The sequence below is a fragment of the Symphalangus syndactylus genome, chromosome 17 (assembly GCF_028878055.3).
Source record: "Symphalangus syndactylus isolate Jambi chromosome 17, NHGRI_mSymSyn1-v2.1_pri, whole genome shotgun sequence".
NCBI classification, from domain to species: Eukaryota; Metazoa; Chordata; class Mammalia; order Primates; family Hylobatidae; genus Symphalangus; species Symphalangus syndactylus.
This window is the reverse complement of record NC_072439.2, coordinates 27,846,785-27,860,470: the sequence shown is the minus strand read 5'-3', so window position 1 is coordinate 27,860,470 and position 13,686 is coordinate 27,846,785. Positions and strand designations below refer to the sequence as shown.

Here is a 13,686-nt window from a genome sequence, read left to right as displayed (position 1 = left end):
ACACACATGTATACACTGTATAATGATCAAATCAATGTAATTAGCAAATCCATCTCCTCAAACATTTATCATTTCTTTGTGGTGAGAGCATTCAAAATTCTCTCTTCTAGTTATTTTAAAATTTACAATACTTTATCATTAAATATAGTCAAGCCTACTGTCCAAAAGAACATAAGAACCTGTTCCTCCTAATTGGAATTTTGTACCCAACTGCCAACATTTCCCCATTCCTCTACCCTTCCCAGCCTCTGATAACCACTATCCTTCTCCCTACTTCTATGAGATCAGCCTTTTAAAATTCCACATATGAGTAAGATCATATGGTATGTGGCTTTCTGTGTCTAGCTTATTTCACTTAACATAAGGTCCTCATAACTCTTTACAAAGAAATAAAGTATAAGCAAATCAACTAAATGAATTTGGGAACACCATGAAAAAAGTGTGATTGGATGTTTAAATAATTCATTGCACTACCATGTAAGATATTTTTTCTTCTTTGTTACTGTCATTTCCTTTTGATCATGTATTTTAAGACAAATAAAATACAGCAACTATAAATAATCTATAAAAATATCACATTACTCGAGTTGATTAAGTGGTTAAATATCAAATATTTCACATAGTTTCTACACTTTTTAAAATTAACATTATAATAGAATAATGTTTTTCAAGAACTGAAAAGGTAAAGCAGTAACAGGAAGAAAACAAAATTTAAATGTGTGAGTATATGCTAGCACCTACTATTTTTTTATTATGATACTGCCAAACCCTATTAAAAGTATCATCACACAACATAACATCTTCTAAGTCTAATTCTAATACCTATGATATTCTATTTAAAATATTACTACTATAACAGCCATCTTTGAGATGAACACATTTCAGGTATGCTTGTAATCCCTAAGGAATACGCAAAATAATGAAATTGGTAACATGTCCAAATATTCCTAGCTGACTTTCTGGCATTGCTGTCTGTCTGGATGCGTCAGGATTACACACAAGAAAGATGATTGCAGTTATTTGGTGTTTTGACAAATGCCTGACACTATCCATTTTATTGCCAACATTTTAGGCCCCTTATTGCACATGATGAGAGAACTGACCTTTGAAAGAAAATTGTTGGGTCGAATAGAGAAAAATCAAATGACAGAAATTGAAAGAAAGAGGACTGTTTTGCAATCATACTTGGATCATCTCAGATGACCAACTTTTCTAACTAGTAAATTTTTGTAACTTAATCATGTTTATCATTGAAAATCTCCTATTAGAAATGTACAAACATTACACGAGGGAGAATCTTTTAGCCCATGTAGTCATTTTTTCAGAACAAAAGCAGAGTAATGAGAACTTCAGTATCTGGTCACACACAGAATCATCATATTAAACACATAATTTCAGGTGTTTATAGCATTTTGCAAATCACACTGCTTAAACAAATTATTTGAAAGTCAGTTAAGTGAATTTGGGGGGCATCATAAGGCCAAAAGATGATGCAGGTCCCCTTATTTATAAAATCATCATGTTCTGTTTTACTAATCCTTCTTACATTGGTTTCAAGTAACAGCAGAGAAAGCTCAACTTTCTTAGATGTATTCATTTATTCATTTAAAAAGCATTTCTTAAGTGTCTACTATGTATCAGGAACCAATAGCTGCTGGGAATTTGAAGATTATACATAATCCCAAACTCTTTAGAGCTGATAGAAGATGTAACATGGCACAGATGATTTCCGGTTTGTGTTTAACATTACCACCACGAAACACTCTCAAAGAAAAGTCAAAAGGACACTAGGCATTTAGATACGAACAATTCAGAAACACTCATTTGGCTTTATCAGATATAAAAAATATATAATTATGTGAAAGTCTAATATTATTTCAAGTGACTAAGCCATCCAAAGTGACACATTACGTCATTCTATCCATTTATTACTCACAGAAACTAATCAGAGAATTCTATTCCTTGTTTTGCAGATGAGGAAACCAATGTTCTGAAAACTTGTGACACACACAAAGTCAAAAAATGAGCAGTTCTTAGATATGAACTGAGGTCCACTAGCTCCTAGTCCGTGTTTTTTTCCATGATAATAATTATCCGACCATATAGAATAAACTCATCTTCCTTCCCTTTCCGTCTTCAGACACTGATAGGAATGCCTTGGTGACAAAGTACTGTGTGTTTAAATAATTCATCATTCTTCGAAAACTGCCCCCAAATAGCTACTCCCGTGCCAAAAAAGAATAAAGGAGACTGGCCAATTGAGGTAGTCTCATAACATAGTTAAATGTGCCTAAGAAACACATCATTCTCCATTAGCTTTTACATTTCTGTACTATAGGTTTACTTTTCCAGCATCCAAAATATCTATACAAAAACATTAATTTGAAACTATAGTATAAGGTAGTCAGTGGGCTCGTATAAGATAGACCAGAGTTAAATCCCCTGCAACTGCACTAAGCTCTTCTGTAAACCTCAGTTTGCCTCATCTATAAACTAGAGCTAAAGCTGACTTCACATTTGTAAAATATTTGGTTGACCTCTCAGCACACAAATGCTAAGTAAATCATAAGCACTATTAGGGATTCTCATAGAATCCCTAGTAGCTTATACGCTACTGACAATAGTTTGTACTTGATTTTCAAGTGTTCTTAAATCATTTCATAGTGCATGCTGAACATTACTGCTTGAATCTGTAGAAATCTAATTTCTAAGGCTTAATATTTTTAGTCACATTCAGTGGAGATTAAATAAAAGTGATTTAGTGGTGATAAGAACTGCAACCCACCTCATATACACTGGTGCATTGAGAAACATCAATAAATGTTAATTATCTGACTGTCACATTATTAAAACTTAATAAGTCTGTTTTTTCCATAAAAGAAATACAGAAAACAAAACATTTTGTCTGTAATAAAACTCTTGTTTTTATCACTTCTATTTTCCTTTAGGTGATGTGTCCTATTGAAGGCAATAGGAGACATGTATATCGTCTTTCTCATATTTCTGCATTAAAAAAAAAAAAAAAAACAGACTGTTGATTTGTTTTAACCTCCGCAGATGCTTTGTGAAGGTACAAAGGTGCATATGGTCAGGATGAGACATTTCCTGTTTTTTTTTGTTTTTTTTGTTTTTTGAGACGGAGTCTCGCTCTGTTGCTGCCCAGGCTGGAGTGCAGTGGCGCTATTTCGGCTCATTGCAAGCTCCGCCTCCCGGGTTCACGCCATTCTCCTGCCTCAGTCTCTCGAGTAGCTGGGACTACAGGTGCCCGCCACCGCGTCCGGCTAATTTTTTGCATTTTTAGTAGAGACGGGGTTTCACCGTGTTAGCCAGGATGGTCTCGATCTCCTGACCTCGTGATCGACCCGCCTCGGCCTCCCAAAGTGCTGGGATTACAGGCTTGAGCCACCTCGCCCGGCCGAGACATTTCCTATTTTTACAAGCACCTTCAAACTTCCATTGTTTACATTCGTATTGAATTTTCTCAAAGCACAAAAGTAAAAAAGTCTCTACAGGAGTAAAACTGTATCCAAACTATTCCATCTCAGACTTTGTCTTATTCCTAAAAGTACTCTACAGAAGAAAATATTTGAAAATGTAATGGGAAATAATCCAATCTAAAACACAGTACCCAAAATTTAACTTTATCAATAAAAAAGAAAATCAGTATTTTGGTACTATGATACTACTAAATATTCCACAAATAACACACTCAGAAGAGAAAAAATAAAATTATATATTCCTGATTATTGCAAGGTTTAAAAAATCACTTAAATCTAAATACTGGAGGGAAATGTAGTTTGCAGAAACTCACGGAAGCACACTCATGCTTCAGACAAAATTGCCCTGAAATTTGCCCAGTTCAGAGCCTCGATGCATACTTCCATACTCTCCTTATTAAAATGCTGGAAATTAATTTCTCACCCAAGAGGAATTCATAGTCCCATGTTTAAAGCACAAAGATTACAAAGGGAACATTTAGATTATCTACAGATGTCATGATGTGAATTTAGCCTATTATTATTGAACATTTGCAGTTTATGGACAAAAAAATAGTAAATCAGTTCAGCAGGATAGGCTGCTTAAGAAGGATTAGACTATCGCACTATAAATGAGATAGAATTTTACTACATGCAAATCAGTGAGATAAATTTAGGCTTTGTAGCTTACAAATTTGTGGTATTTACCGTAAGGGCAGCACAATAGAAATCAATGCCTGCCACTACCCACTCATAAATCTCTAATCATAGCATGTAACAGGTTTGAACTAACGCAGGATCAAGTAGAACACAATTTTCCTGGTTAACATATTATAAAAGTAGGCGTGTTCATAAACACACAACAAGAAAAAGGAAAGAAGACTTCCCACTGCTAATGGGTGCCATTAGAGACTTAAGTTAACAGTAAGTCTAAAATTCCAATATCTAATCCTTCAGGCAAATACTGCACCCAAATATTAAACACTACACACATCATCATCACACAGCATGGTGGCTCTGTTGGAGTTACTCTATTAGAAAAATCACCCTTATTACTAGTCTAATACCACAGTGTGAGTAATGAACTGCACTGTAAGTTGTATAGAATCATTTAATGAACTGCAATAATATGAAATTTCTTTTTGCTCTATTTAATAACATCTTATTCACTCAACTACTCAGGCTTCAAATCTTGACCATCTAATATTAGACACTGGGAGATTCAATGTGTAAATATAACAAATTAATTGTAAGTTAGTCGATAATTTAAGGTCATCTTCAAATATAGCACAATCAAAAGCCGAAATACTATTGCACTTTTACAACAATTGGTATAATGGCAACAGGTTCTGTCTTACAAAGTCTACCTAATAGGCCTCATCAAAATATGCAGAAGGGAAATTAACTATCTTGGACCCACTTTCCACGAATAGTGCCAGGAACATGCTAGATACTTCTTAAATACTTGATATCTGACTGTTGACTGATATCTTAGTGAACTACTGTGGAATGCATTTAACAAAATCTTCAAAATATATATTATTCCACTGGGCTATATAAACACACCTCAAAACATTCTACTGACATCAAAAACCTTAATTTTATACTTCAGGCAATAAAATACAAAGAATTATAAAGCTACATCCTCAAGAATACAGGGTAAATTTAACACATTAGTGGACCAACTTTGGCAGCAAGATACCAAAATTTACTACCCAATAAGATAGTATATTAACCAGCATTGCTGCATAATTTATTTTGTGTTTGTGAGATGAAAATACTTCAAAATGATGTTCTGGCTGTGCGCAGTGGCTCATGCCTGTATTCCCGGCACTTTGGGAGGCCAAGGCGGGTGAATCGCTTGAGCCCAGAAAATCAAGACCAGCCTGGGCAACATGGTTAAGCCCCATCTCCACAAACAAATACAAAAATTAGCCGGGCATATTGGTGCACTCCTGCAGTTCCAGCTAGTCAGGGGGCTGAGGGAGAAGGGTTGCTTAAACCCGGAAGGCAGAGGCTGCAGTGAGCAGAGATGGCGCCACTGCACTCTGGCCTAGGTGATAGGGCCAGACTCTGTCTCAAAAAAATAAAAAATAAAAATAAAATAAAATCATGTTCAGTTGTCAGTACTTTTCATCTTGGCTGCCATAGTTAAACAGGCCATAAAGAAACTTGAAGTCAGATTCAACTAGCATTTATTAAACAGAACTATTAAATATCAAGTATTGTGCTAGACTTTTCCACATAAATTGATAATTCTCATGACCAGCCAGATTTGGAAACCACCCTGCAATGCTGGGCCACATAACTCCACAATGCTATGCCCAGTACCTTCAATGACAGGACAAGAAACCTCCAAAAAAAAAGCCATCCATTTCATCGTGGCAAATTCTTCTCTTAGCAAATTCTAATATTCTCTATTAGCAAATTCTTCTATAATTAACCAAAACTGTTTTCTAAAAAAGTCTATCCTAGCACCTCTCCTAGTATTACAAATGAGCCTTCTTCTCTCCTATATGAGAAAACAGCTATCCACAAATATGAAAAGTTACTATGTCTCCAACTTCCTGCAATTTAAACTTGTCTGCCCCATCCTTGATCTTTCTGGTAGCATTCCATCTTTTTCCTTCTTATAATTTACAACTAATATATCATTTGTTTGTTCACTTTTTATAGCTTGGGTTCTGCGCTAAACTAGGGCTCTCTGAGTCCGAGGATCATGTCTATTTTGCGCACCATTGCACAGCCAGCATCTAAAACATAACAGGTACACAATAAATATTTGACGAATAAATTAAAGAATAAACGATTTAGGCACATACGCTCATAATCTTTGCTTTATATCACCACACTCATTTTTAGAGATAGGGTCACAGGAGAAGAATAAGAGTTCCTCAATTAGCTGATCTCCTACATAGTAGGAAATCTCAGTAAATGGTTTTTAAGTGGATTTTTTAATGATAAAGATCAGCAGCATTTGTTTATTCTACAAATACATGTATTGATTTTCTACAAAGTGCAAACAATGTACCAGACACTGATGATATAGTGGTGAGCAGAGTAGATACAGTTCTTGCCCTCATGATGTGATAATGAAATTTAAGAGGTTACTATATAGAGAAGCAAAGTACACTATTTATTGCAAGACAATTGCATTAAGTTCACATCCTCACATAGATCCGGCAGTGAGACATCAATCCCAGTAATCAGATAATAACCACAGCAAGGAAAAAGAGAAGATGGTAGGCCTCAATTTAAACAAGTAAATCACGGAGTTATAAAGCTGAGACATGAGTAGTCCAATTCATAAACGCAGAAAGTAGAATGGTGGTTGCCAGGGGCTAGAGGGATAGGAGAATGGGGATTTGTATTTAATGGGTATAGAATTCTGTTTTGGGAAGACAAAAAAGTTTTGGAGATGGATGATGGTAATGGTTGTACAATGTTAACAGATGTAAAGCCACCAAATCGTACACTTAAAAATAGTTACAATGATAAATTTTATATTGTGTATATTTTAACACCATAAAGAAAACTACAAAAAGAACTGTGTCACACATGGCAGTTCTATTTCAAACAATGTAGTAGTCATTTACCATGCACACGTACAGAACTCTGGGTCCCGAGTTTGTTTTTGAGTTCCACGTGCACAAATATGGAGAAACACTACCAACAGCAGGAACTTCAAGTGCAGGAAGACAACCACATTTGACAAATGATGTATCATTATGTGACCAGTGAGAAACCTCAAGGATGCCGACAGCTCATTTTTTACTTAAATTTCTTTTCAGGAAAGCTCTCTAGGACTGTGAGACTCAGTGATTATTTCTTAATTATCTCACCTCCAAAACACAAAGAAATTTTTACCCCTCAAGTTAAAAAGCTTAACTTTGAAAAAATCCTAAGGACACAACTACCAGAAATGACTTAAGGATGAAGTCGGAAAAGCTAATTGGAAAATGTTAACTCTGTCTGAACACTCCAACTGCCCTCAGACCCTTCTTCCCACAGGCACCAGGGAAATAAAATTTAGAATCAAGATACAGGTGGCATATGACTGAGGAGAAAAGCTCCTTTCCTAATGTAAAATGTAAGGCATACTGCAACAACATTCCTCCGAGCCCTTCTCAGAATCAACCATCCTACCGATCATTCATACCGACAGCAAAACCAGAATAGCGTCACCGCCAAGCCAGTCAAACTGTCAACAACATTTATTATTGTGTGTACAGGGTACCAGTAAGTGATACAAAAGAAAAAGTCTCATCCTTTGCCCTTCAGGAGCTCATAACAGGAAGAATAATTATTTCTGCCATACATGTAGGGCAGGGGAGTTGGAAGCCAATGAAGAAAAGAGCAAGAGCTCTGGAGTGAGACAGATCAGTGATCTAATACCAACTCTGTCACTTCTTATCTGTATGACCTTAATGATAATACATAGCTAAATTGCTGAGGGCTTACCATGCACCAGGAAGTTTGGTCCATAATCCATCCCAGCTAATCTTCACAAACCCTATAAAGTAAATACTATTATTGTTTCATACATAAACTCAAGTTATTTAATTTCCCTGAGCCTCAGTTTCCTTGAGGGGATGGAGGATTAACACCAACTTTATATCGTTGTTTTGAAAGTTACATGAGTTAATGCATAAAAAAAAATAGCTTAAGATACTGTAGACTCTCAGTGAATGAATACTGATACCACTATTTAATTAAATGACTATAAAATGGCACATATTTAGAAAAATTATTCCAAGAAAACATTTTAGATATTTGTATTTTGTTATAGTCTGAACTATTTGTAAATGCAATTCAGTAAGTATATGTATTTTTGCTATACACAAGATACTGTGCCAGCTACTGCAATACGCACACCAATATATGACACAGTTTTGGTCATTAAGGAGTTAGTAATCCAGAGAATTAAAAACAGAATAAATTCTATCTTAAAATTAACTCAACTAACCAAGACCTAAGAGTTTGGCACACTGTGAAATATTTTTATTCTGGAGTGTATTTTGTTATATTTTCCACCACTGTTTTGAACTGCAAGATGACTTTTTCTTTGAAAAATATAACTTTCTACAAGTTAAATACCAGGTTATCTTACTAAAGTATGGTTCCTCTTGTTTTTCACATTAATATAGCATATATTTTTTATAAACACCTGTACCAAGTGAACACTTGCTGATTTTCAATCATCAGCATGCAATTCACTCAATAAAAGAAAACAAGCAGCCGATATTCAGGCATTCTGTTTATAATGACAACCTAAACTGCCATTCAAGCTCACTGCTGTCTGTTATAATTATCAGAATGAGTGGAAAAAAATGATCAATAATGGGAAAGCTTCTTATTCATCTCCCATGGCAATGTGCTTTCAATTCCTAGTGAGATTTCCCAAGATATTTATGGAGAAATCTTCCCAGAACATTGATCTCAATTGAAAATCTTAATGTTTGGGAGAATGCAGGGAATTTCCCCATGGAAATGGGGAGAGATATGGTATAAGATACTGGGCATTCCTGCAGTAAACAAGTACTGAGCATTTATAAAATGTTTGAGAGAATTGATAACATGGTCACTGTAATTAATGTGCATTATAAAATGTTTCCCATCCCTCCAGGTAAACTCCATCAAACTATAGTTTTAAAAGCAGTTAACATACTGGAATAACAATCATTAGTCAAAACCCATTTCATTGTGAAATCCCCAGTATTATCATTCTCCTTCATCTTTCCAGGAAAGAATAGCAATCCACGTATATGATTAAATGATATCACCATTTATTCACATAAAAATCAAGAAAAGGCTTAAAGACAGTATTTTTTAATGTATCTAGAAATGTCCACTAAACTTATGTTTTAAAATTTACATTTTAAACCACAAATGATGCTTCTGATTCTTAAGTTTCCAATTTATTTTCAATTTCTTAATACATTTTTATTCAATTTTAGTTTTATGCATTTCAATGTTCAACATTCAGACTACCTCACTATAAATATTGAAAGACAGTCTCATCATTACAGATTAAACTGATCCCAAATCGTCTCAACAGGATATTGAGAACTTACCTTTAACTGAAAATGTTTCATTTTATTAAGTTGATACTAAATGACTACAAATGCCAAGTTCTATACTGGTACTAGGCATATAAAAATGACTTCAGAACATAGCAAGAAGGAGAAACACAAGAAAGACAAGAATTAAAATACAACATGAAAAGTGCCACACTAGTATTATTATATCAATGCCCCACAGAAACACAGAGGGAATATGCCCTCATTAGAGCCCCCATCCTTTCATTTCTACCTGGAAAAAATGGAGACCCTACACTTCCAAAGGAGGTAGTTTTGAGCTGAATATCAGGGGACAAATAATAGCTCACTAAGAAAACTTAAAAAGAATGAAAGAACATTCCAAGCAAAGAAAAATGTAAGACACAAAGCCCAAAGGTAGAAATGGGCATGGTGTTTTCAGAGAATGTCAATTAGTTGTGTCAATGAGTTGCAGCACAGACAACACTGGGACCGGGAGTCAAATAAAAAGGATGAAGGTAAAAATTATCTACCTACAAACCAAACTGTAAAGACTATTCCATTTCATGCTAAGGTGTTTACTCTATACTACAGGCAAGAGCTGCTTATTTACATTTTCTCTTTGTGTTTGAAAATGATTTCAGTGAAAACACCCCTTTACTCACTTCTTATTTACTGAAATGTACTGATTGAGCACCGTTTCTCTGCCAGGATTGGCAAATATCACAATGGCCAAAATTTTTCTGCAGCCTGGTTTTATATGGCCCACAAACTGAAAATAGTTTTTACATTTTTAAGTGAATGAAAACAATCAAAGTAAGAATAATATTTCATGACACGTGTTTATATAAAATTTAAGTTTTAGTGCCCCTAATAAAGTTTTATTTGAACTCAGTTATATTCACTCCTTTGCCTATTGTCCATGGCTGGTTTTGTGATATGGTAGCAGAGATAAGCAGTTGCAACAGAGACAGTATGGCCTGCAAATTCTAGAACACTTACTAAAACAGAAAAAGTTGCTAATTTCTACACTAAATACTGGGAAAACAAGAGGTCTAATTATGGAGATGAACAGAGAAGCAGATCTATACAATTCAGTATGATAAGTACTGTGGTACAAGTAATCTCATAATATTTGATTAGCAGATGCTTGGGACACATAGCCGGACTCTGAATAAGGAAAGGCTTCTTTTTTTTATTTTTTTTTATTTTCAAAGGTTTTTGAGGAACAGATGGTGTTTGGTTGCATGAATAAGTTCTTTAGTGGCGATTTGTGAGATTTTGGTGTACCCATCACCTGAGCAGTATATACTATACCCAATTTGTAGTCTTTTATCCCTCACCCCCTCCAACCCTTTCCCCCAAGTCCCCAAAGTCCACTGTATCATTCTTTTTTTTTTTTGTCTTTGTACAATATTTTATTAAAGATCTTCACAGAACAACATCCAGACTCCAGAATACAGCTGCCAAGGAGACCCTGTTACGCTGTGGGGACTGGCTGGGTCATGGCAGGCGGCTCTGGCTTCCCACCCTTCTGCTCTGAGATGGGGTGGTGGGCAGTATCTCATCTTTGGGTTCCACGATGCTCACGTGGTCAGGCAGGGGCTTCTTAAGGCCAGTCTTACCAGATGGGTCCCAAGGCAGCATGATCTTCACCTTTATGCCCAACACACCCTGTCTGAGCAACACATGGCACACGGCAGTGTCAATGTAGTAGTTAACACGGTCTCCGCTGTGGATCATCAGGCCATCCACAAACTTCATGCATTTAGTCCTCTGTCCTCGGAGTTTTCCAGACACCATGACCTCGCAGCCTTTGGCCCCACTCTCCATGATGAATTGCAACACACAATGGCAGGCCCTCCTCACAGCAAGCCCTCCTAGGAGCTTGTAACGCAGAGACTCTGCCTGGGCAATGGCACAGACCCCCAGCGGCCACCTTGTCAGCATAAAGCACTACACTGCCCTCTGGAAAACCAAACCTCTTCTGAACTACAGCAGTCAGTTCCCGAATCCGCCAGCCCTTCTCATCAAGAACATTCTGTGTTCTGGTGGCTAAGATAATGATTTCTGCCCTGGTTGGTATAAAGGAAAGGCTTCTAAAACTGGATTAGATAAAATTTAGAGACTAAGCGATGAAGAGCCTTACATGTCCTGCTAAAGACTTCCAATTTCATACTGAAGGCAACGGCAAGCCTTTGATGGATTTTAAGGTCTATGACATGATCAGTTTTATATTTTAAAATGGTGATCCTAGAAGAAATGTATATAATTATATTTAATGCTATTTTCTTCCATAGCAAACACAACACTGAGATGTAAGGATTATTTCCTCTAAGAAGAATTACTTATCATTCCTGTCAGGCAATCATTCATTTTTTCTCTCTTAATAAAATAATAATAATAACAATAATATCTAGTACTTTTGAGTGTTACCATGTGCCAGGAACTTGCTAAGTGCTTCAGTGTATTAATTAATTCAATCCTCACTCATATAATCTGAGCAAATAATGCTTGTCAAACTGGGTGCATAAAATAATGTAATAAGATTTAACCCTTTTCTGGATGAAAACATTTCTAGTGCTCAAATCACATATTCTTGTCTGCTCTTAGGCAAATCTACTGAACAGTTGTAGCATAAACTTTAACTCCCTTCGTCAAGCAAGACAGATAGTTATATAATCACTCGTTTATCCACTCCGATTATTGACTGAGTGTCTATCATGTGCCAGTAACTGTACTGGGAAGATATGAGTGTATACCAGCAAGTAGTTCTCATTCCCAGGGGTTCCCATGGCTGAATGAGGGGAGCAACCATACCAGCAATCTCAAACCTGAACTGCAGTCACTGTTTCCCCTCCGCCCAGGATTATACTGTTGGATACATCTAATAGTTGAAATTCTTATTAAAATAACTACCTACTAAGCAGTTTTGTGAGTTGATGTTCTGGTAAGAGAGAGAAAAAGACCGTGAGAGACAAAGAGAATCAATGAGCATTAGTGATGAAAATGAAGCCAAGAAAGACAGAAATCACTGGTTCACAGAGAGCCAAGGATGGGTATTTCGACCTGTTTTCCAATAGCAAAATTAATGAAATAACAATGGATTGTTACCAGGAGTAACTAGGTTGGAAGTGGAGAGAAAGGGGCTTAGTGAGGGGAGGGTGAACAGCTACTGTGTGGACAACAGGTGGACCTCCCTCTGTGATATGTAGCATTTGCCTTGATTTATGCTATAAAAGGTGCAGGAAATTTTTTATACATCTAAATATTTTTGTGTTAGATAAACTTTCTTTTGAGTTCAGACCTAAATTTAATAATCATATATACATCTAAGATATAGGATATACTATGCTTTACAGGCTGAATAACTTCATTGGAAAATTAGATAAAATCAGATAAAACAAAGAATTTGCCATTTTACTGGAGTGCTGCACAAACTACAAGGTTTACAAACCAAGACTTATGAACCATGAGCTTAAAATCATGATTTTGTAACTAAAAAGATACTGAAGTGTATCTGGAATTTCCTCTAAATTTCCAACAGCAGCAACATACCTCTGAGCTTCACCAGAAATCAACTCAGAGAGGGAATGATGGCATTTTGTAGTTCTGTACTTTTTCAATTCACCTGAGATGGATAGCTTCACTACTGCATCTACTCCTTACAGTCTGAACTTGACCTGCTGTCAAATGGAAGGAGAAAAATTAGGTACAGAAAAAAAACACAAATCTCCCCCAAAAACTTCCCACATATAATTTTCTCTCATTCAATGTTTTTCTTCTGCACATCATCTTTATCCTCAGTTATGTTATTAGGAGACTTATAGGAGAGTTAAATAGGCATTTGTTAAGATGGTGAAAAGTCAAAAGTTTAGATAACTTTGAAAGATTCTTTTTGTATCTGATTTAATTGCAACTTTTCCAATATTGGAATCGGTTGCCTTACCTCTACTGCTTGAAAACACTCTTTGTTCCTATTTCTCTTGCATGCTTCCCATTTGGAGACATTTTCTACATCAGGCAGATTTCTTTCCCCTCTCATCCCAACAAAATCTGCTATTCAGGAAAGTCAGTAAACAGCTCCATGATCTCAGCATTCATTCTCTTTCATTTTCTGTGTATTCTTGATATATGCTATTGGAAATAGAGTTCCCCAAAATCCAGAGTAC

At 35.9% G+C, this 13,686-nt stretch overlaps 2 protein-coding genes across 11 annotated transcripts in view; both read right to left on the bottom strand.

The window, feature by feature from the left end:
• The window catches only part of TAFA2 (TAFA chemokine like family member 2), a 575,512-nt gene that overhangs the window by 314,227 nt on the left and 247,599 nt on the right, over positions 1-13,686 (bottom strand). Inside the window, exon 4 of one of the 10 annotated variants that reach the window (XM_063620062.1) lies at positions 13,073-13,200. The exons of 8 other annotated variants lie outside the window; for them this stretch is intronic. The gene's annotated coding sequence lies outside the window, so the exon portion shown is untranslated. Of the gene's footprint in view, positions 1-7,937; positions 7,962-13,072; positions 13,201-13,686 lie in introns of those variants that run through there. One more of the 10 variants, XM_055248655.2, reaches the window with a different exon arrangement.
• LOC129465930 (small ribosomal subunit protein uS3-like) lies at positions 9,805-13,016 on the bottom strand. The gene has a single exon (XM_063620052.1). The coding sequence runs from the start codon at positions 11,462-11,464 to the stop codon at positions 11,018-11,020; it is 447 nt and encodes a 148-aa protein (XP_063476122.1). The 5' UTR covers positions 11,465-13,016; the 3' UTR covers positions 9,805-11,017.